Below are 24,389 nucleotides of genomic sequence, written 5' to 3' on the forward strand. Positions count from 1 at the left end.
GATTTACACAAAAACTGAATGAAAAAGATGGTGTAAGGAGACTTCAAATTTGATCATCATCTGCGGTCACGTCAAGCATGTAGGCCTACGTGCATGCATGTTGTCCTACTGAATGATAGAAACAAAGAAATGTTGCTGTTTTACATAAACAACAATAAACATGCACCAAGATTATCTGAATGAAATATATTTAAATAGCAGAATGTTGAACTGCTGTGAAAAAAAAAAATTTGCATAAGCCTTTGGCCCAACAACTGTGAATAAAAGGATCTATAACGCTATCCATTTTGCCTAAATAAATATAGCCTGCTTATACACTTCTGAGACGGCTGAAGTCTGTCCATGTACGTAGTTTGAAAGGAAGGAAGTTAAGTTCATCACAAAGAAGAAAAGTTGAGAACTTATATAATCCACACTACTCTTTCTGTGCTATCACACAATGTAATTACCTTTAAAATATCATAATAAATATTTTTTTGTTATTTTTTCTTTTCATTCTAACTTTTTTTTTTAAAGACTGCACTTTTCTCCCTAACAAACTGCCGTATGAACGCTGGGTTCTTGTCCAGTTTCCTGTAGAGGGCGAATGCAATTACGTATTTGAGGAAGCAGCAGTCAAGTAAAACAAATAAGATGTTGGTATTCAGTGTGAGATAACGCTGCTGTTTCAGTAAATGAGTTCAGAGCTGAAGGAATCACCGAAGTCTGCTGTCTTTTTTTCTTTGCATGAAAAATTATAGTCCAGACCCATGAAATCTGGGATGTGATGCAGTGGCACTATCCCTGCTACTGTTCTAAAGAAAGAAATTGAAAAGGGGCAGTTCGGCCCTCTTATGCAAATTTTTCCTCCATTAATCCATCTTTTTTACTTGACAGATGCTAAGGTTCAAACAAAGAACTCTGCCATTACATGACTTGATTTAGCGCACGCTTTCATTGTCGCTGATGGTCACGTGACACCCTTAACAGACCACCAAGAAGTTGCAAGCGTCAGAAATGGCGATTAGTTCTAATAAGTGCTGTGCACCCATTGTCGTGGAAACATGTACCTTTTATCGAAAAATGAATTTTCTTTTCCAGCTTGAGCTCGAGCTTGAACGACAAGTCACGTATGGGCTGCTCACTCTATCCACCGTTTCCTGTACGACCACCGCACCCACCTATTTCGCAGCCAGTGGACAAGTGCAAAATTGAGCCCTGTGGATGTTCAGTGCCCAATGGCACTAGCGCTTGCACTTCCAATTCGAAACCACAGGTGGGACGTAAGTATTGGCCCAATCGTTCCTTCTATGATTCCTTAGTCAGAAATCCTATTGTACTTAAGAAAGAGCAGGCAGTCTATGGAAAAAGTGTCTTTGACTACTTAAATCCTGTGTTAATATTTAAATCTTCAACCGTAGATCTTTAACCATTTTATTGATTCACATTTTGGCACTGCAGTAGTATTTGTAGTACAAGACATTCTAGAAAACTGCATGGTAGCATGGCCGTGAAGGTGGATCTGTATTAAAAAGACTGTCTGTCTTTTTGTGTCGGGTTTTGCCAAAGAAAGAAAGTATAACTTGTTTTGTGCTTGAAATAACTTGTGCATAGCTTTGGAAAAAAGCAAGAAAATATGTATACAGGGTGTCCCAGCTTACTTTAGGCATAGTTTAAAAATGTGCGAATGCCACGTAGCTGGCCAGAACCAAGGTAATGTTGCTTGCCATTGCTTGTAGATACTCAAATTATTTTTCATTCTTCATAATCAGATAAGTCTTAGTTAATTAATGAACTTCTCAAATATTATAATTTGATTAAAAGTGTAAATGAGAAAATTATAAAGCAACATGAAAAACTCCTGATACAGCTTTCTGTTGCTGAATACGTGCTACATAAAAGTGTTTTTCCGAGTGTGAAATAAGGCCGCAAATGCACGCAAAATTGCCGCGCGACTGGCCGCTCGAGCCGGCACTTTGCACGTTTTTGCGGGCTGCTTTCCCACTTGGAAAAACACTTTTATGTAGCGCATATTGAGCAACAGAAAGCTGTATTGGGAGTTTTTCATGTTGCTCTACAATTTTATCATTAACACTTTTCATCTAATTATAATACTCAAGAAGTTGATTAATTAATTAGGATTAATTATGTAACTAAAGGAACACTAAAGGCAAATACTAAGCAGGGTGTCTACCAACCGAGAAAACTGGGAATTCTCAGGCATTTTGAGTAGTCTGGAAAAAGTCAGGGAAAACTCAGGGAATTTGGGCTAGCTCTATCGGGGAAGAGTAGCGGCAATTTTATTGAAAGGGTCGAAAGTCGCGGTAATGCTGGATCGAGTAACAGACAGGAATCGTGATGACTCGTCTTTGATGCCCTGTCGTCGGCAGGAGGAGTTGCCAGTGTACAGTCAACGAGCGACTTTCCGGATTCCCGACAATTTGGATGGCTTCGCGGCCCCGCCACGTACCCCATAGAGTCAATGTATAAAAACGTGTGAAATTTCCGATGCAAGAACACTTCGCCGTCTGAATTTCCGGACGTTCTGCCGTGACCGCAGGTCCAAAGCGGCAATAATCAAAGGCACCACCACTGCCGTTTTGATTACTTTGCCACCTCGAACCGGCACTCTAACACGCAGATCCGCTGGCAGCCACTGCCACCACTGCGGCAACGCTAGGCCTAGCTGCTTCGACGTTTGCTATGAAGCTTCTTGCCGTTGGGTGCCGAGTTTTTTATTGAAAGAATTAACTGCCGTCAGCAATGGCACGGACTCCGCCTTTGTGGTCCTCGTGATTGGCTTAGAAACTTGGAAAACATGGTGCATTGAATAATGCTGGTTCCTGAAAGTTAGCTTCGCCTTTGTACAGAAATGTTACTTGGTGAAGCTTATGCAAAAGTATTGCAGTGAAGCATAACAAGCGTGAGAAGGGGCCACGGGACACAGTATGTATTCCTTAATTATACACGCAGGCACCCGGTATTTCCTGTCACAGTGCGAGTATCGATATGCCTAATATGTGTACCGACAAGCCTTCAGAGCGTTTTCGAACGTGCCTGTGGCGGTTTGAGCCCCTAAGGGCAGTAAATAACACAGATTTATTTTTTTCCAACTGGCTGATTTTTCGGACGTTTTCGCAGCCCCTAGGGAGTTCGAAAAATCGGTTGTGGACTGTGCAACTGACCAAGATGCTTCAAATGGTCCTTGGGGCGAACGAGTGGCAGAAGGTGGACAAGAACAGAAATGACGTACACATTGAGGAATAAATGGGAATGGAAGCTTACTGCCGCCATTCTGAAGGAGCTAGAGCTCAAAAAATAAAGTTTTGGCTGATGCCGAGATGCAGGTGTCCCTCATCCAAACCAAAATAAACTCTTTAAAGCAGTGAAACACAACACTCGGGCATCGTGTGCGGGCTGAGAGTTTGTCAGGACAGTTGAGGTTGACTTACGAGCTGTTGAGAGAGAATCTCAATTGTGACAGAGTTCGAGCCTCATCCCGCTGAGGTTGCTATCAGTTGATAGAAATAGCTCATATTCGAAAATATTTGCTTCTGTATGCATCTCCTTTTTATTCGTATTTGATAATGTCCGACCCCATTTGCAATTTTTTTCGAAGAAACTTTATTTGCTGTCTATTTTACTAACCCATGCCTTCTATTCTCTTTTTGAATAACATAAACACTGTTCCTTAGTATTCAAATTGGATTAAGTCACGTTTTTATTTTTTTCATGTGCTTACTAGAGAGTGACAGCATCAGGCGATATGGTTTCAGTTCGTCTTGACATAAAACATAGTTCTGCATCACTCCAGGAAACTTGCAATGGCACTCAGGGAAAACCTGGAAAACTCAGGGAATTTGGAAATGTCAACTTGGTAGACACCCTGACTAAGTCAAGCTAACATGATAGATTAGTGCTCGAGAATCTCTAAGGCGTCAATATTGTCATGAACAGAGCCTTAATAATAGAGAAACTTGGGTAAATGCAGGACATGATTAGAGACTCCCCCAGGACATTAAAGTACTTATCTGATGACACAAGCACTCCTGAGTTGAATTCGTTCACTAGTACTCAACCGCTCGTTGCAACAAGCATCCTTGTATTGCATTATAGACAAAGTAAAATGCTATTTGTCCAGTTCTATTTCATTTTTAGAAAAAATAACTCATTGAAATTACCCTTGACAATGATGCGGTCGACTGAGCGGTTTCGTTTTTGCTCGACTCCGCGCAGCCTATGCTTTCGCATTTCAGTAGTTTCCTTATCGTGTATTACTGTGCTGGTTTTGCTGGCTTGCGAAATTCACGCAAACTGCAAGTAACAGAGAATTCAATTTCCATGTGATGTCATGGGATGCCCGAACGATCTACACCACTTGACCAAAAAGCAGCTGCAGTGGCAAATCCACCACTCTGGATGGGTGGATGGATGCTATGAGCATCCCCTTCTTAACGAGGCGGTGGGTTGCCCAGCCAAGCTCTTGTTATTGCCTAATGTCCTACCTATGTTAAAAAGAAAAAAAAGTAAAAGCCACGATGAATTCCCTCGTCATCATATAGTCGTCATGCATTCTTTGTCATACCGGCGTCGTGATGTCTTCATGGTCATTCCATCGTGATCGTTCTAGCTTTGTCATCTGACTCTCGTCACTCTGTCCTAGTCACACTTTATACGACAACCTAGTGAACCAAGTTTAATAGATTGAGCCACTTTGTATATGCTCGTGATTGTGATACCATCATGTTCATTGCATTGCCATAATTTCAGCTTCGTCAATCGACTGTCGTCATCACACCATTGTCTTTATAGTCATTGCTTCGTTGTCATGCAGTTGTCATCATGCATTCGTTGTCATGCCATCATCCTGATGCCATCATGGTTGTTCCATCGTCGTCATTCTAACTTTGTTGTCCAACTTTCCTCGTGCCTTTGTTTTCACATGATCATGTTCACACAGTCATTGTTATATCATTGTTGTACTAATGCCGTCATCGTCACGCCATCATCGTCACGCCATCATCGTCATGCACTCATCCTCATTCCATTGTCCTTATGCCGTTGTCGTCGTACTGCTTTCATCATTCTGTTGACGTCATTCCTTATTTGTCTTTCTATTGTTGTCATTGCATTGTTGACATATAGTAGCCATCGCGCTGTTATGCTCATGACTGCCCTTGGCAAGGGAGTATCATAGCAAATGCGGGCCATTACCAAAGAAAAGTGTATGTGCATACGTATAGCTGAAGCAATGGAAGTTTTAGAATGACCTCTACAGATTTAATATAGACGTGTCTTCCGCAGTGCCGCTTGTACCTACATTCCATGAATGCTAATAGCATTACCGCTGACAGTCATCGTAAGATAGGTTCTGCCACATTTATTTTTCCATTTTAATGTTCAAAATAGGTTCTCTATTCTTATCTTTCTTTAGGTAATGCAGTGCATGCCTTTGAGTGCATTGTGAGCCATTGTGAGTCTGGCTCAACTGAGTCACTGTGTAACTGTGATGACCCTAATATGGGGGCAACGGTTCGTGTACTCAAAAGGTTCTGATGGTTTTCTTAGGCGGATGCCTCCGAGAACCCAATTGAGGACAAAGCCGTTCGTTTCAAACACACACACAAACGTTTAATGGAACTAAAGAAGGCTAAAAAATAAATAGAAGAAAATAGCAAACATAAAAGAAACACTCAAATACACATCAAGACACACATTTGGGGCTAGTATGGAACTAAGTAGTGCGCGAGTCCGGGCTTGCCACGACGGCAGGGATACATAACAGTCTCGAAGCTGCGACGCTGCGACAAGCTGGTGAAAGGAGTGGCGCCGGTCTCACCAAAGGTCGTGGTCTAAGTTGGTTGACCGGGCGACTGGAGCTGGCCAGCTCTGTCTCGGTCAACCAACTTACACCACGATCTTTGGTGAGACCGGCGCCACTCCTTTCGTCAGCTTGTCGCCGCGTCGCCGCGTCGAGACTGTTGTGTCCCTGCCGTCGTGGCAAGCCCGGACTCGCGCACTAGTTAGCTCCATACTAGCCCCAAGTTTGTTTCTTCGTGCGATGATGTCTACTTGAGTGTTTCTTTTATGTTTTCTATTTTCTTCTATTTCTTTTAAGCCTTTTTTTGTTCCATTAAATGTTTGTGTGCGCGGTCGAAAAGAACGGCTTTGTCCTCAATTGGGTTCTCAGAGGCTCCGCCTAAGAGAACCGTCAGAGCCTTTTGAGTACACGAACCTTTGCCCCCATATTAGGATCATCACAAATTGGCGTCCGCGACAGGGCAAAGCCGTTTGTTTGGGTTTTTTTTCTAACAGCTAGGAACTATGGCTAGCACACGAGTTCTGTTAGCCCTAGCCGAACGCATGGGGCTAGAAGGTGCGGAGTTGAGGGCATGGTTGAACGAGCAGGAAGCGCGTGTGCGAGAAGAGCGGGCAGCGGAGCGCAATGCTAAGAAGGAGGAGCTTGTATTAGAGGAAAAGAATTTGCAGTTGCGGCTAAAGGTCGCAGAGGCTGAGGGCGCATGTGTGGGCAAGAAACAGCCAGAAATTAGTTTGTTTGGTTTAGCCACCATGGCCCAGCGATTGGGTTTGCATGGGGCAGACTAGAACAGGTGGGTTCAAGACAGATGGGTAATAATATGTGAGTAACATAGGTTGCATAATTTCACCCTAAAAGGCTGTGTAGTTATTTTCTTCAATACAGTCAAACTTTGATATGACAAACATGGATATACAAATTTTGAATATGACAAAACAAATACCCAAGTTGGTTGCCCATGCATTATTTCAATGAGTATTGTTACTATGTAATAAAACTGAATAAGCGACATTCGAGACAACATTGGTTACAGCGAAACAACTGTTTGTTCACTTTGAGCTCAAAATATGTATTGTGGTAGCAAAAGTGGTAAAGAACTTGGTGGGGGCATATTGAAACGTCACATTCTGGATGCATATGTGCACTTTGACCAGCAGCTTGGCTTGGTTTGGTGCAGCCATTGAGCTGACATGCTGATCCTGAATGAACTTGAACGGTTGTGTGTTAATGACAGGGCAAAGTGTGTGTATGTAATTTAGCACTGTTCCTGTGTCACATATTGGCACGGTAAGCTACTGACAGGCTATCATCTTCCATAGGAAGCCCACTGCTGGTCCATCAAGGACATCACACGTGCATTTCTTTCACCTTAACTCAGGAGTGCATTTTTTTTCGCTGATATAGCTGTGTATGCTTATAACAAAATATCAGAGGCAATGAAGATGTTTTCACGTTGGATGCGATTTTGTTATTAAGTTCAACTGTCAGCTTCCTTACAATAAAGAAAAAATGCAAAAGTTAGCATCTATAGTCAGTTTTTTGTTCTGAGCTTGTACTTGCAGATTTACAACCATTATATTTGTACCCACAAAAAGCTAAAAAAAATATTGCTAGGTTGCAGTGACAAATCTTATTTATAAAGTTCAACAGAACCCACAAGTGATAGAAAAGTGTTTCGAAACTTTGTTTGCCCTGCCAAGATTCTGGCAAGAAGAATAGCATTCTTCTTGCCTCCAGCTGCAAATTTTCACAACCCTTGCATTGCTTATAATATGCCTGAGATTCAGTTGTAGCATATGCTTGCGCAGTCCTTCAGACTTGCCTTTGCTATACGTGTGTTTACGCCACCTGCATGCACGCCATCTGCATGCCTGCAATGAAACCCAGGTTTCAAAGCAGGCATTTTTGTTTTAAATGATTTTTAACAATTCCTTCTGTTTCTTTGGTAACATCGTTGGTTGTATGCATACATACCTAAGTATTTTCACTACGCAGTTTATCATCTGTTCCATGAATACTTGCCAACTTGCGCAACTTCCTCTGCTTTGCTCTGCCATCTGTTAAAAAGCCATGCTTAATGTTTAGAAACTTAGTGTGTAGAAACTTAGGGTTGTGTTCAGCAAGTTAGCCTGAAGCTTTAAAATGCAGAGCCTCTCGGGAAGCATCTGCTGTCATATGGATGAGTTAAAATACATTTTCACTGGTGCAGTCTATTGTGGCTAATATCAATTGCCCCATGATTTTTGGCGATGCATGTTGTGCCTCAAATTGAAGCATTCAAGTTTTACTCGCTTCATGAATGGGAAAATTTAGTCTGTTGTGTCCTTTATCCACAGAAACGCTGACATTGAGAGCAGATATGGTGAGAATTGTAACCTAAATAATATCATTGAGCCATCCTCTAAAGTGCAACATGGTTAAAATTATCAAGGAGCCATACAAACAGTATGAGCAATGGATGCCTGTGGAAGGCAAGCTTGCAGCCTAGAAAAATTATGAAAGTTGAGATGTAACAGCAATCAAGGATGAGAGTAGGACATATACGGCATACACATAAAGAAAAGCGCATTATAGTGAGACCTAGCATCATCAAAGGGACCTGTGAATACACAGTGGGTGGGTTATGGAAAAGTAATGATTAAGAGTGGCTTATGATTGTTGCCTACAACAAAGGCGAAGGACAGTGCATTGCTTGTACACTAGTGCAAACCACAACTTTGAATTTCTTGTGTGGCCAGACTGTGTGTAAGTTCAGCCTTTTCTCAGTTCTCATACCCCATTACTTGGACTCTGCAAGGTGCAGAAAAAGTTTTCCCACTAAAATAGAAGCTCATAAATATGTTTGCTATGCACTGTAACAAAATCACTTTTATGTTAATTTATGTGTGATGTCTTGCATACACAAAACCAAATCTACTTTTTGAAAAGTCCACAATTTGTGCGAATGCTAGTTTTGAGTCGCTTTGGAAATGCACTGGTAATGGCATGGATGTGGTCTATGTCTAATTCAGTCTCCATGCTTTTTCTAATGCCTGATGAAGAGCAGCCAAATTGCAGTGAGCAGCAGAATAGACTGCGTTTTTTAACACAGACCACAGTGAATAGTCAAGCGGGTTTAGATCTGGGCTGTTTGATGGCCATTCTGTAGTGGAAATGAAACCAGGGAGGTTTTTTGTGCACCATTGCTGAACCACCTTCACCCTGTGAGCCAGAGTCACGGAGTAAGACATTTAGGAGGTGAAACTCCCGTCAGCGCGAGCGAGCGAGGGCGACCAGATAAGGTCATGTTGTATGCGTCGACGGGGCCGTATACAGTGGCGGCGCCATGCGGCGCGTCGTAGAAGCCGCAGCGAAAAAAAATGCAGCGCCTGGGCCGCCGGCTCCGGCGCGCTCTCAACGGCGGTAATTTCTTTCCAGGCCGCCAGGCGCCGCCAGCCCGATAACGGCTCCGCGGGCTTGTGACCTTTTCTGGTCGCCGCAAACAGCGGAGTTTCCACTCCTAAATGTTTCTTGCTCCGTGGCCAGAGTGGAATCCTGCTGATACATACACTGCTGATAGTTTCTGAGGTGTGATTCGGCCTAAGGCAGAAGCTCTTTCTATGACATCCACATATGACATCCACTTTGTTAGACTACTATTAATTAAGACTGTTCACTTTGGTTCCCTATTAAAAAAAAAATAGTAGCATCTTTCCATCAGAAGCGATTGCCCCCAAAACCAACACTGATTGAGGTGATCCTTTCACTAATGTTGGCTTCTTTTGAGGCTTCCTGTCAATACCCTATCGTTTGGTGGTTAAAAAACTGCTTGATATATATTGAACACTACTTCGTCTTTGAATCGGTGCTGCAATGGCGTGCCATGCTGCTGAAGTGTTTTGAGCACGACCTACTGGAACTCCAGACTTGCACAGATATCCGGCTTCTATGGGAGCAGCTTGCGCCCACTTTCGTTCAATCGACGGCCGTAGGTGGCGCTTTTATAACCTATTCGTCCTATGCAGATTTTATAACCTATGCAGATTATAAAGGACAGACTGCAGGCATGGGTAGAGAACGAGGGGGTACTTGGAGAGCTACAAAATGGGTTCCGGAAGCATAGGAGGCTAGAAGACAATCTGTTCTCGCTAACACAGTGCATTGAAATAGCTGAAAAGGAACACAGACCCCTATGGCTGGCTTTTTTGGACATCAAGGGAGCCTATGACAGTGTACTTCAAGAGGGCTTGTGGGGCATTCTGGAAACTTTAGGAGTGCAAGATGGAGTAACCAATTTCTTAAAAGATATCTATAAAGGTAACCGGGTGATTATACAAAGGGAAAAGCAGGTTTCGGAGCCTGTGATGATTCGGCGGGGGCTTAGGCAGGGGTGCCCATTGTCACCTCTGATGTTTATGCTGTACCTACAAGGTCTAGAGGCCAAAATACAGCAAAGCGGACTCTGCTTCAACCTATCATTTCTCAAGCAAGGAAAATTGATTGAACAATCATTACCAGGACTGATGTACGCGGATGATATTGTATTAATGGCTGACAATGCAGAAGATCTGCAGGAATTAATGGACATATGTGGTACAGAAGGAGACAGGTTAGGCTTGAAGTTTAGCAAAGAAAAATCAGCAGTCATGATTTTTAATGATAACAGTTGCGGCGAGCATAAGATACATGAGGCCACGCTGGAGATAGTTGATAAATACAAGTACCTTGGGGTGTGGATAAATAATGGCATTGAGTATCTGACAGAGTACGAAAAATATCTAACGACTAAAGGTAACAGAAGTGCAGCGATTATGAAGAGTAGGGCATTGTGGAACTACAATAGGTACGAGGTAGTACGAGGGATATGGAAGGGGGTAATGGTACCAGGCCTGACTTTTGCCAATGCAGTTCTATGTATTAGAACAGAGACCCGGCAACAGTTGGAAACTAGGCAACGTGGTGTGGGTAGGCTCGCTCTGGGAGCACATGGCAAGGCACCAAATCTTGGAGTGCAGGGGGATCTGGGATGGTCTTCTTTCGAGGGCAGAGAGGCTAGTAGCAAGATAGCACTTGAGGAGCGATTGAGAAAAATGGGGGAAATTCGGTGGGCTAGGAAGGTTTTCAGTTACTTATACACGAGGAATGTTGACACGAGGTGGAGGAAGCGAACTAGAAAATTGACAAGCAAATACTTGGGCAGTAGCGGGGGAACAAGTAAGGAATCATCTGTCAAGAAAAAGGTTAAGGAGGCAGAGAGGGGTATGTGGAGTACAGAGATGCAAACCAAATCGGCATTGGAGACATACAGGACGTTTAAGCAAGAAATAGCCAAAGAAAATATTTACGATAACTCTAAGGGAAGCTCATTGTTGTTCGAAGCCAGGACAGGTGTACTGAGGACTAAAACGTACCGAGCCAGATACCAGGAGATAGATTTGGTGTGCGAGGCGTGTAGAGAGGAGGAGGAAACGGCGGAACACCTGATACTTGCTTGTAAACAACTTCACCCTGCAGTTGAATCTAACGGGGAACTATTCAAAGCCTTGGGTTTTAAAGACAGTGAAAGTAGAATAGACTTTGAACAGGTAGAAATAACTAAACGGAGGCTATCTGATTGGTGGACAATATCAACGCAAAAGGAGTAAATACATAGGTATGCATGCATATAGAACCATTAAAGGCTAGGTGGCGCGCGCCGCCGCCGCCCGATTCAAAGGGTTGAGCCACAATCATCCATCCATCCATCCATCCGTCTGCTACGCGGTGGGCGGCTGTGCGGCGTAGTAATTAGTACGGCAGCTGTTGTGTTGTGATGAACTGCTTGTCTAGTTGATGATTTTTGCTAACACAGTGACAGTGATGTCACAAGGCTTTGATCGGTCACTTGGCTCCAAAAGTTGAATGCCCGAACCTAAAAAATGTCGGAGCGTGTAGTCCGCTGTTCTCTAAAATAACGTTAAATAGCCGCTCCTCTTGTCTTTTCCAAGCAGATTATTATAAATTACATTGTGTATAGAGTTCGCAACGTACACAACAGTTTCATTGTACACGTTGTAAAATTCGCTTCTGCGCTCTTTAGAAACTTGAAACCACCGTAATGTTCGACGACAGAACGATTACCACTCATTTTAACTATTAAAAGTTGTCCGTGAATGCGTCGTGAGTTCAAAAAGTGAATTACGCACACAGCTTCACTGCGTATGTATCTTAACCACCACCGTTATGCTGCCGCCGTACCACGCAGAAAAGCTAGCTTTACAGTTTGAAAAGAGTTCCGTGACACGATTTAGGGCCTGCAGTGCAGCACGTTTTAAAGCACTGGGATCGCTTAATTTTTTGCAAGCTTTCTACTGAGCTAGACATCCAACGACAATAAAAACAAGATATGCTCACCTTTCCTTGAAACAGAATCGATCAACCTATTGCACATATCGGGCGGAGGACTTACTCGTGAATACTTTTACTATACTTTTACCAGATCTTTCACTACGGCACACAGCAGTAAATCCTAATGTCATCTGCAACATTAGGCTATCTGTAATCAACTAAAAAAAGCTAGATTATCCTATGAATCTTTTTAAACAATTTTTCCAGTCTCTTACGGAGGCTAGGAAAGGGAAATTTATGCCGTCGATCTAGCATTGCAGCTGCCACCTATGCTCGTTGTTTACATTTCTTGCACCGCTCCTCCTCTTCTAGTTTCACTATTCAAACGCAAAGCATTCGCAAATATGTTTTCTTTTGTATATTTGTGAATTTATTCATTTACCGCCAATACAAGCGCTTTGTGCCTGCCGAAATGGCAAGACAAGCGCTGAAAGATCGCAGAAGCAGACGACAGCGGACAGGTTATAACTAGCGCCACTCTGCTGTGTAAGTCGAAGAGGTTTTGAGGTTTCTGAACGTTGTACTAGTGCGGCTTCTCTTTCACAATTCTTGGGACGGAACATTCAGAAATTTCTTCGGTTTTGCTCATTTGGCTTTTTTACAACTGATTTCTGAAGAGTGCAGGAACTTTTGCTGAACCTTGTAGTGCATACAGTAACGGTAACGTATTTACACGATTGTAAGTCGACCTATTTTTTAACATTTGAATATCTGAAGGGGGGGGGGGCGGCTTACAGTCGAAACCAAAACATGGCACCGCCAAAAAAGCGAGACTAACGAAATATCAGGAGAGCTACAACGTAGTTACAATTTTATGTTTGCTCTATAGCCCTACCCGCAGCTTTTCGCTATCCCGCGCGTTTTTTCGCTTTTCGGAAGGGCTTTCCAACATTTTTGAGTTACTATAGTTTTATACAGTGCACGCAATACTCATGGGGGGTGTCGATAGCTGATGGAATGGCCGTTCCATTCGCGGCGGCACCCTCAGAACCACGTGCTCAGAACGCTCAGAACAGCGGCGCTGGCGGGGAGTATCGATAGTTCATGGAACAGCAGAAACCCTTCGCGTGTTCCCCTTTCCCTGTAGCTGTTAGAACTTCTTTATCTGTGCTGTTAGTTCGACGTGTTCCAACTTCACTGCTGGTTACGTGTTACTTCCATGCTTCCTCAGTCGTCATGAGTGCTCCAGGTCCACTAAACGTTCTGCGCTCGTTCACAGCAGCGTTCAAGAGGGCTACCATCCTTTACGCCGAAGAAACAAATCACTGCGCAGCGGGCCGCAAGTTCGATGTTTCTGGATGGGTGGTGCAAGAGTGGTGACTGCAGCGAAGCAAAATTTTCACCTGTATGGCAAGTGAAGAATTTCCCATGGGCCGAAGTCTGGACGCTTTCAGGAACTGTAGGCCAAGCTTGCCGCGTACGTAGCTGAAATGCGTGATCGGTTCCTGCCAGTGAAATGCGACATGGTCATGAAACAAGCCCAGATCTTCGCCTATTAAGGACCTCCTCCACCATGAGTACAGTGAGTGGCTGGTGGCAGAAGACCGCAAACCTACGCCAACCGGACCTGTCAAAAGAGCCTCCCTGACGGTTGTGTGTGGTTAGGTGTTCGGCGTGGGCTGCTGTTCCACAATACGGCGTGGTGCAGTAGTATGCCAAATGTGGAATTTTGCTGCACGACGACACGCTGTGGGACCGTAGCAGCGATGACGATGGCAGCACAAGTGAAGACGAGTAGTCTAGTGACCATGCCAGCTACCAATAAATTTTCGTTATGGAATGCGCCCTCGGGTATGCTCTTTTTTTTTTTTCCGCTGTCACACGCGATATGGGGGGGGATCGACTTCGAGTCGACTTACAAACTTGTAAATATGGTAATTTAGTTTGTAAAAAAGATATTCTTCAGCAATGATCTCTCTTATATTATTGAAGGGTGCATTGACTAAAGCCAAGCACTTCTGAAGAAAAGGTGATTGGGCTGGTGGTTGACGTTCACCAGTTATTGAACTCAAACAGTTTTTGCTTAAGCCTTGTAAGATAGTTCACAGCAATAATTGGGATACATTTGGCAGTGTTATGTATAGTTAATTGCATTGGAATAATTTTCTGTCTGTGAAGAATGCAAAGAGAGGCAAACAGGGTTGCAATAGTTGCCCTCTCTAAATGCAGTATGCATTTAATGGCAAACCTGAGGCCTTTTTTAGCGTTCTTACTTAATGACACAATAATTTTTCATATTGAAGGGGCACACTTAGTTTTCCGCCTGCTCGAAAATTGTCTCATCACCTCCATTGCTGCCATTGTGTCCACGTAACTGGTGCTCACAGCACCAACATCGTTGGCCTTTGAGACCAATTAAATATTGTAACTAATAGCTGTCATTGTCATCTTCACCCTACTTTATGTCCTCTGGACGACAGGCCTCTCCAAGCGATCTTCAGATACCCGTCTTGAACCAGCTGACAGCATGCTATGCCCACAAATTTACTAATTTCACCACAGCACTTCATTCTCTGCCATCCTCAACTGTGCTTCGGTTCGCTTGGCACCCATTCTGTAACTCTGGTAGACTACCTAGTATCTGCCTTGCATATTACATGGCCTGCCCAACTCCGTTTTCCCCCCTTAATCTTGTCTAGGATATTGGCTATTCCCATTCTCTAATCTGCATCGCTTTTGTATGGTCTCTTACGTTATGCCTATCGTTTTTCATTTAATTGCTCCTTGCGTGATCCTTCTTCTGAAGCTTATTTGTTAACCTCGGTCTCTGCACCATGTGTACTGGTAGAATGCAATGACTGTACACGTTTCAAGAATAGTGGTAAGCTGCTGGTCATGATTTGGTAATGCCTAGTGTATGCACTCGAACCCATTTTTATTCTTCTGTACATTTCCCTCTCACGATCCAGGTACTCTGTGACTAATTCGTCTAGATAAACATAAATGTTACTTGGTGAAGCTTATGCAAAAGTATTGCAGTGAAGCATAACAAGCGTGAGAAGGGGCCACGGGACACAGTATGTATTCCTTAATTATACACGCAGGCACCCGGTATTTCCTGTCACAGTGCGAGTATCGATATGCCTAATATGTGTACCGACAAGCCTTCAGAGCGTTTTCGAACGTGCCTGTGGCGGTTTGAGCCCCTAAGGGCAGTAAATAACACAGATTTATTTTTTTCCAACTGGCTGATTTTTCGGACGTTTTCGCAGCCCCTAGGGAGTTCGAAAAATCGGTTGTGGACTGTGCAACTGACCAAGATGCTTCAAATGGTCCTTGGGGCGAACGAGTGGCAGAAGGCGGACAAGAACAGAAATGACGTACGCATTGAGGAATAAATGGGAAGGGAAGCTTACTGCCGCCATTCTGAAGGAGCTAGAGCTCAAAAAATAAAGTTTTGGCTGATGCCGAGATGCAGGTGTCCCTCATCCAAACCAAAATAAACTCTTTAAAGCAGTGAAACACAACACTCGGGCATCGTGTGCGGGCTGAGAGTTTGTCAGGACAGTTGAGGTTGACTTACGAGCTGTTGAGAGAGAATCTCAATTGTGACAGAGTTCGAGCCTCATCCCGCTGAGGTTGCTATCAGTTGATAGAAATAGCTCATATTCGAAAATATTTGCTTCTGTATGCATCTCCTTTTTATTCGTATTTGATAATGTCCGACCCCATTTGCAATTTTTTTCGAAGAAACTTTATTTGCTGTCTATTTTACTAACCCATGCCTTCTATTCTCTTTTTGAATAACATAAACACTGTTCCTTAGTATTCAAATTGGATTAAGTCATGTTTTTATTTTTTTCATGTGCTTACTAGAGAGGGACAGCATCAGGCGATATGGTTTCAGTTCGTGTTGACATAAAACATAGTTCTGCATCACTCCAGGAAATTTGCAATGGCACTCAGGGAAAACCTGGAAAACTCAGGGAATTTGGAAATGTCAACTTGGTAGACACCCTGACTAAGTCAAGCTAACATGATAGATTAGTGCTCGAGAATCTCTAAGGCGTCAATATTGTCATGAACAGAGCCTTAATAATAGAGAAATTTGGGTAAATGCAGGACATGATTAGAGACTCCCCCAGGACATTAAAGTACTTATCTGATGACACAAGCACTCCTCAGTTGAATTCGTTCACTAGTACTCAACCGCTCGTTGCAACAAGCATCCTTGTATTGCATTATAGACAAAGTAAAATGCTATTTGTCCAGTTCTATTTCATTTTTAGAAAAAATAACTCATTGAAATTACCCTTGACAATGATGCGGTCGACTGAGCGGTTTCGTTTTTGCTCGACTCCGCGCAGCCTATGCTTTCGCATTTCAGTAGTTTCCTTATCGTGTATTACTGTGCTGGTTTTGCTGGCTTGCGAAATTCACGCAAACTGCAAGTAACAGAGAATTCAATTTCCATGTGATGTCATGGGATGCCCGAACGATCTACACCACTTGACCAAAAAGCAGCTGCAGTGGCAAATCCACCACTCTGGATGGGTGGATGGATGCTGTGAGCATCCCCTTCTTAACGAGGCGGTGGGTTGCCCAACCAAGCTCTTGTTATTGCCTAATGTCCTACCTATGTTAAAAAGAAAAAAAAGTAAAAGCCACGATGAATTCCCTCGTCATCATATAGTCGTCATGCATTCTTTGTCATACCGGCGTCGTGATGTCTTCATGGTCATTCCATCGTGGTCGTTCCAGCTTTGTCATCTGACTCTCGTCACTCTGTCCTTGTCACACTTTATACGACAACCTAGTGAACCAAGTTTAATAGATTGAGCCACTTTGTATATGCTCGTGATTGTGATACCATCATGTTCATTGCATTGCCATAATTTCAGCTTCGTCAATCGACTGTCGTCATCACACCATTGTCTTTATAGTCATTGCTTCGTTGTCATGCAGTTGTCATCATGCATTCGTTGTCATGCCATCATCCTGATGCCATCATGGTTGTTCCATCGTCGTCATTCTAACTTTGTTGTCCAACTTTCCTCGTGCCTTTGTTTTCACATGATCATGTTCACACAGTCATTGTTATATCATTGTTGTACTAATGCCGTCATCGTCACGCCATCATCGTCACGCCATCATCGTCATGCACTCATCCTCATTCCATTGTCCTTATGCCGTTGTCGTCGTACTGCTTTCATCATTCTGTTGACGTCATTCCTTATTTGTCATTCTATTGTTGTCATTGCATTGTTGACATATAGTAGCCATCGCGCTGTTATGCTCATGACTGCCCTTGGCAAGGGAGTATCATAGCAAATGCGGGCCATTACCAAAGAAAAGTGTATGTGCATACGTATAGCTGAAGCAATGGAAGTTTTAGAATGACCTCTACAGATTTAATATAGACGTGTCTTCCGCAGTGCCGCTTGTACCTACATTCCATGAATGCTAATAGCATTACCGCTGACAGTCATCGTAAGATAGGTTCTGCCACATTTATTTTTCCATTTTAATGTTCAAAATAGGTTCTCTATTCTTATCTTTCTTTAGGTAATGCAGTGCATGCCTTTGAGTGCATTGTGAGCCATTGTGAGTCTGGCTCAACTGAGTCACTGTGTAACTGTGATGACCCTAATATGGGGGCAACGGTTCGTGTACTCAAAAGGTTCTGATGGTTTTCTTAGGCGGATGCCTCCGAGAACCCAATTGAGGACAAAGCCGTTCGTTTCGAACACACACACAAACGTTTAATGGAACTAAAGAAGGCTAAAAAATAAATAGAAGAAAATAGCAAACATAAAAGAAACACTCAAATACACATCAAGACACACATTTGGGGCTAGTATGGAACTAAGTAGTGCGCGAGTCCGGGCTTGCCACGACGGCAGGGATACATAACAGTCTCGAAGCTGCGACGCTGCGACAAGCTGGTGAAAGGAGTGGCGCCGGTCTCACCAAAGGTCGTGGTCTAAGTTGGTTGACCGGGCGACTGGAGCTGGCCAGCTCTGTCTCGGTCAACCAACTTACACCACGATCTTTGGTGAGACCGGCGCCACTCCTTTCGTCAGCTTACCCGCAGGGGCGTCTGCGTCAGCAGGCGTTTGGTGTGTTGCGACACCACGTACCCGAGCACACGAGGGTTGGACCCTCCCGCGTGTAGCCGTGCGCGGCTTAGCCGTGTCTGGGGAAAAGGGGATCCTGGGGGTTGAGCCGAAGCTGGGTGTTTGGACCTTTAAGGCCCCCCGGCGGAGGCAACACACCTCTTCGGCCTCGGCTTCACATAGACGGCACCCCCGGACTGACCCACCCGGGGGAAATCGGTAGTTGCCTTTTCCTGTCTCTCTCTTCCTCTAATCTTCGTCTTTCTCTTACTTTTCATCTTTCCTGTCTTCTCCTAGCTTCCGCTTACTTCCAATTTTTCCAGGCAGCAAGGGTTAACCTTGTGTGAATAACCAACCTAGGTTATCTCATATTTGGTTATAGCGATAACGTAAAGCTGGCGCTTGCAGGACCTGTTTTTACAGTCCCTGTAACGTCCCCTTGTAGGGCTCCATGGTGGGTGGCTGGCGTTGTTGCCGAAAATTCAATTCCTTTATGGCTAGCTCCTTCCCTCCGCTTCCTGATCGCCCTCACAAAAGAGGGCGCACCGATGAAGTTTTTCAGTTCCTTGGACGACAAAGACCAAACTTCCCACAATACCATGTGATCCACTCAGAAAAATCCGACAAACAAGTACGAAACATTTCCCCTTTTCTAGTTTCCAAGTCCTTAACTGATGTCCTTGGTCCAGGCTACAAGGTATCAAGGCTGGCAAGTGGTGATCTCCTGCTAGAGCTCCATGATCAGAAACAGTACGATAAGTTGCCCAGTCTAGTATCATTCGGAGATGTTCCATTAACAGTGACTCCACACCGCACGCTCAACACCACCCGCGGCGTTGTCTCGGATGACGATTTGCTCCAGCTGACAGAGGCTGAGCTCCTGGAGGGTTTCAGTGATCAGAATGTTGTCAATGTGAGAAGAATTAAGATAAGAAGGGATGGAAAAGAAATTCAAACAAAGCACCTGATACTCACATTCGGTTCAAGTATTCTGCCCGAGTCTGTAGAGGCCGGGTACATAAAGCTCCGTGTCAGACCATATGTGCCAAATCCCCTAAGATGCTTCAAATGCCAGCGTTTTGGCCACAGCTCGCAGAGCTGCCGAGGCCGCCAAACATGCGCCAAATGCAGTGCCCTTGAACACGCCACTGAAGCTTGTGCGAACACTCTCCACTGTGTAAACTGTGATGGGGAGCACGCCGCGTACTCGCGGTCGTGCCCATCGTGGAAAAAAGAAAAGGAAATTGTAACAATAAAAGTAAAGGAAAATATAAGTTTCAAGGAGGCACGTAGGCGGGTATCGTACCTGCCCAGGAAAACCTTTGCCGATGTGGCGCGTCAGGGGGCAGCGTCACAACGGCCTCCGGCGGCTGTCCGACCCACAGTCAGTGAGTCGACAGTTACGCCATCTGCCCCCACGGTGGTTGCAGCTAGGGCTGCTCCGCCAACCGAGCAGACGGAGCCATCGACCCCGAAGGTGGGCGCAGCCGAGGCTGCCCCAACTTCCGAGGCCCCCTCCAGCGCTGGCAACGGCCAGCGCAGCCAAATCCCTCAGGGAGCCCCATCGACCTCCGGGCTGGTGGGCGCAGGGGTCTTGCCCTCGAAGGCGGGACTCCCTCTGAAAACCTCTCGCTCGCAAGAGCGCCTGTCCGGCGTCTCACAGGAGGCAATGGACACTACACCTGTCCCCAAGGCGCACCAAACGCCTAAGGAGCGTCGAGACTCGCTCGAACGCTTCAAAAAGAACAAAACACCTATTACAGGGCCTCGAAAGGGCTCTGTAATGTAAGACATCTCTTCCGTTTCCGTAAACACAGCACCTATATTTCTTTAAATATGGATACACAAATCATTCAATGGAATGTCAGAGGTCTTCTTAGGAATCTTGATGATGTGCAAGAACTCATCCATACACACAATCCAAAAGTGCTGTGTTTACAGGAAACACACTTAAAATCAAAATACACAAACTTTCTTCGACAATATGTTACGTTTCGGAAAGATCGCGATGATGCTGTCGCATCATCGGGCGGTGTTGCAATTATAATTCAAAAAAGTGTAGCCTGTCAACGTTTACAGCTACGAACGCCCCTTGAAGCAGTGGCGGTTCGAGCTGTTCTTTTAAATAAACTCGTCACCATTTGCTCGCTTTATGTACCCCCACACTTCAAATTAAACAAGCATGAATTTCAGTCATTTATAGACGAATTGCCAGAACCTTATGTTGTTCTTGGCGATTTCAATGCGCACAGCTCCCTGTGGGGCGACTCTCGTACAGACGCGCGAGGTCGTCTTGTTGAACAGTTCCTCTTTTCTTCCGGTGCGTGCTTGCTGAATAAAAAGGAACCCACATATTACTCTCTAGCAAACAGAACATTTTCTTCAATAGATCTTAGTATAGTTTCCCCGTCTATACTGCTCGAACTTGAATGTGAAGTTACGAAGAATCCTTACGGGAGCGACCACTTTCCCATACTGATAAGAACATCTAAAGAAAACGAATATCCTCCGCAAGCTCCTAGGTGGAAGGTAGACACAGCAGACTGGGAGAAATTTCGAACTCTCACTAACATCTCATGGGCCGACATGTCTTCTCTAGAAATTGATGCTGCTGTAGAGTATCTAACATCATTCATAATAGATGCCGCATCAAAATGCATATCCGAAGTGAGTGGTCTGGCATGCAAACGACGTGTACCGTGGTGGAACAGCGAATGTAGGATCGCCCGTAAGAATCAGAACAAGGCGTGGGCGTTGCTACGCGCTTCTCCCACTGCAGAGAATCTTATAAACTTTAAAAAAATAAAGTCCCAAGGCAGGCGAACCCGCCGACAGGCCAGAAGAGAAAGCTGGCACAAGTTTTTATCGAGTATTAACTCGTTTAGGGATGAGGCCAAAGCCTGGAACAGAGTTAATAGGATTAAAGGGCGGCAAACACATTCACTCCCCCTGGTAAACACACAGGGCGATACACTACAAGACCAGGCAGACTCACTTGGGGAGTATTTTGAGAACGTGTCAAGTTCATCAAATTATTCACAATCCTTCCTCAAATACAAGCAAATAGAAGAACGTAAGCCTTTCAACAGAAAATGTCGTCAAAATCAACCATACAACCGTCCTTTTAGTATTGCAGAGTTCAGAGCTGCCTTGAGCGCATCCAAGAGCTCTGCACCGGGATCTGACAGAATCATGTATGAAATGCTGAAAAACTTACACAATGACACGCAAGTTACACTACTTACACTTTTCAACACTATCTGGGACGTAGGGTACCTTCCGACTGCATGGAAAGAAGCCATTGTGGTCCCTGTTTTAAAACAAGGCAAAGATCCTTCCTCAGTGGCAAGCTACCGCCCGATAGCCCTCACAAGTTGCATGTGTAAGGTATTTGAAAAAATGATAAATCAACGCCTCATCCATTTCCTTGAACAGAACAAAATACTTGATCCTTATCAGTGTGGCTTCAGGGAAGGGCGCTCCACAACTGATCACCTTGTACGTATAGAAGCAAACATCCGTGACGCATTTGTACACAAACAGTTTTTCCTATCCGTATTCCTCGATATGGAGAAGGCATACGACACAACGTGGCGATACGGAATCTTAAGAGACCTGTCAGAAATGGGCATTCATGGTAATATCCTAAACCTCATAGAAAGCTATTTGTCCAATCGCACATTCCGTGTAAAAGTCGGCAATGTACTGTCACGTCCTTTTACACAAGAAACTGGTGTACCCCAGGGAGGCGTCCTTAGCTGCACGCTCTTTATAGTGAAGATGAACACGCTCCGTGCTTCATTACCTCCGGCCATTTTTTACTCTATCTATGTGGACGACATTCAAATAGCTTTTAAATCCTGTAACCTCGCAGTGTGCGAGAGACAGGTACAGCATGGTTTAAACAAAGTATCAAAATGGGCAGAGAAAAACGGATTTAAAATCAATCCTCACAAAAGTTCTTGTGTACTTTTTAAACGAAAGAGAGGCCTGGTCCCGGATCCTTGCTTAGAACTGTGTGGACAACAAATTCCTATCAACAAAGAGCACAAATTCCTAGGTATTATACTTGACGATAGACTCACTTTCATTCCACACATCAAATATCTCAAAGAAAAATGTCTAAAAACAATGAACTTAATAAAACTTCTATCCAAGACTACGTGGGGAAGTGACAGAAAGTGTCTAATGAATCTCTACAAGAGCCTAATACGGTCACGATTGGATTATGGGGCCGTAGTGTATAACTCTGCCGCCCCGAGCGCGCTAAGGATGCTGGATCCTGTCCATCATCTAGGTATCCGCCTAGCCACTGGTGCTTTCAGAACAAGCCCGATCGAAAGCCTATATGCCGAATCGAATGAGTGGCCGCTCCGCTTACAGAGATCATACGTCAGCTTTACTTATTTCCTTAAAGTGCATTCCATTCCTGAACACCCATGTCTTAATACCATTACCGATATGACGTATGCTACACTTTTCCGCAACCGTCCGTCTATAAGACAGCCTTTCTCGCTGCGTGTGAAGGAGCTTAGCGATGAAATGCATGTCCCACTCCTGGAGCACCGCTTAATGCGCCCAACCAAGCTATTACCTCCTTGGGACTGGCAGGTCACAGAATGTGACGTATCCTTTCTAAAAGTTTCAAAGCATGCTCCAGATGTAGAAATTCGAATGCATTTCCTAGAACTTCAGTACAAACACTCGTGCACAGAGTTCTACACAGACGCTTCCAAGTCACATGCCGGAGTATCTTATGCAGCCGTCGGTCCTTCTTTTTCGGAATGCGATGTACTACATCCAGAAACAAGTATCTTTACGGCAGAGGCCTACGCTATATGGTCGGCTGTAAAGCATATAAAGAAAGCAAAACTCCAAAAAGCCGTAATATATACAGACTCCCTAAGTGTGGTGAAGGCCTTAATGTCACCCTACAAACATAAAAATCCTGTACTTACTGAGGTCTATTCCGACATATGCAAAACTTATCTATCTAACCAGCAAATCATCATATGCTGGGTACCCGGCCACAGGGGAATCGAAGGTAACGTCTTGGCAGACCAGATGGCTACGTCAATTGCACTCCCTGCTGTTAATAATACTGATATGGTGCCTCTCACAGATCTGAAACCTTACATACGAAAGAAACTGCGAAACCACTGGCAACGCATGTGGGACGCAGAGATAAATAATAAACTGCACGTTATAAAGCCGCAGTTAGGTTTTTGGCCTTCCCCAACAAAATCTCGGCGAACAGATGTCCTATTCTGTCGCCTCAGAATAGGACACACATTTGGCACCCATAATTATCTGCTTACTGGAAGTGAACCTCCAATCTGTGGTAGATGCGGTGAGGTGCTTACTGTCCTCCACGTGCTCCTGGAGTGTCGGGAAGCCGAAACGGAGAGAAAGAAACATTTTCCGCTTGCTTACAAACATCACATCCCTCTACACCCGGTTATGTTTCTTGGTAAGGAACCGCTTTTTGACAACAAGACAGTCCTGAGCTTCTTAAATGATGTCGTACTACACGTTATATGCCCAAGAAATTCGTAGAGCATCCTCGCTCCAGAGGATGCCGCTGCGATAACAGTTTTGCCTAGCACATGCCTCCAGGCCCTTGTTTTTTCAAGGGCTCTAAGGAGGCAGTAGTGCTCGAGCATATCTTATAACCTTAGATAGTTTTACGCATCGTATCATTCTATTTAAATGTATCTTAATGTTCATAGTACACGTCATAAGTCATCGCCATAATCTTATTATACAGATTTTGCGCGCTTTAGCGCGACCGTTTTTAAGGCCCCTCTACAGCCACGTCACACCAACTTCATCGAACTCATAATTTCACTGCAAGCCCATTAACACGGACATGGCGCTCTTTGGCCATACTTGGCCCTTGCGCCACAAAACATCAAACATTCATTCATTCATTCCTTTCGTCAGCTTGTCGCCGCGTCGCCGCGTCGAGACTGTTGTGTCCCTGCCGTCGTGGCAAGCCCGGACTCGCGCACTAGTTAGCTCCATACTAGCCCCAAGTTTGTTTCTTCGTGCGATGATGTCTATTTGAGTGTTTCTTTTATGTTTTCTATTTTCTTCTATTTCTTTTAAGCCTTTTTTTGTTCCATTAAATGTTTGTGTCCGCGGTCGAAAAGAACGGCTTTGTCCTCAAT

The 24,389-nt window shown here is 44.3% G+C and overlaps 1 protein-coding gene across 5 annotated transcripts in view; it reads left to right on the top strand.

Annotated features, from left to right (window-relative positions):
- Positions 1-24,389, top strand: part of LOC142564554 (uncharacterized) — a 99,451-nt gene that overhangs the window by 46,669 nt on the left and 28,393 nt on the right. For 3 of the 5 annotated variants that reach the window (XM_075675592.1, XM_075675600.1, XM_075675623.1), the window contains exon 6: positions 1,081-1,262. In XM_075675592.1, the coding sequence (XP_075531707.1) occupies positions 1,081-1,262 (182 nt within the window). Of the gene's footprint in view, positions 1-1,080; positions 1,263-2,369; positions 2,495-3,120; positions 3,268-24,389 lie in introns of those variants that run through there. The other 2 variants (XM_075675616.1, XM_075675609.1) reach the window with 2 other exon arrangements.

Source organism: Dermacentor variabilis, chromosome 1 (assembly GCF_050947875.1).
Source record: "Dermacentor variabilis isolate Ectoservices chromosome 1, ASM5094787v1, whole genome shotgun sequence".
Classification (NCBI taxonomy): domain Eukaryota; kingdom Metazoa; phylum Arthropoda; class Arachnida; order Ixodida; family Ixodidae; genus Dermacentor; species Dermacentor variabilis.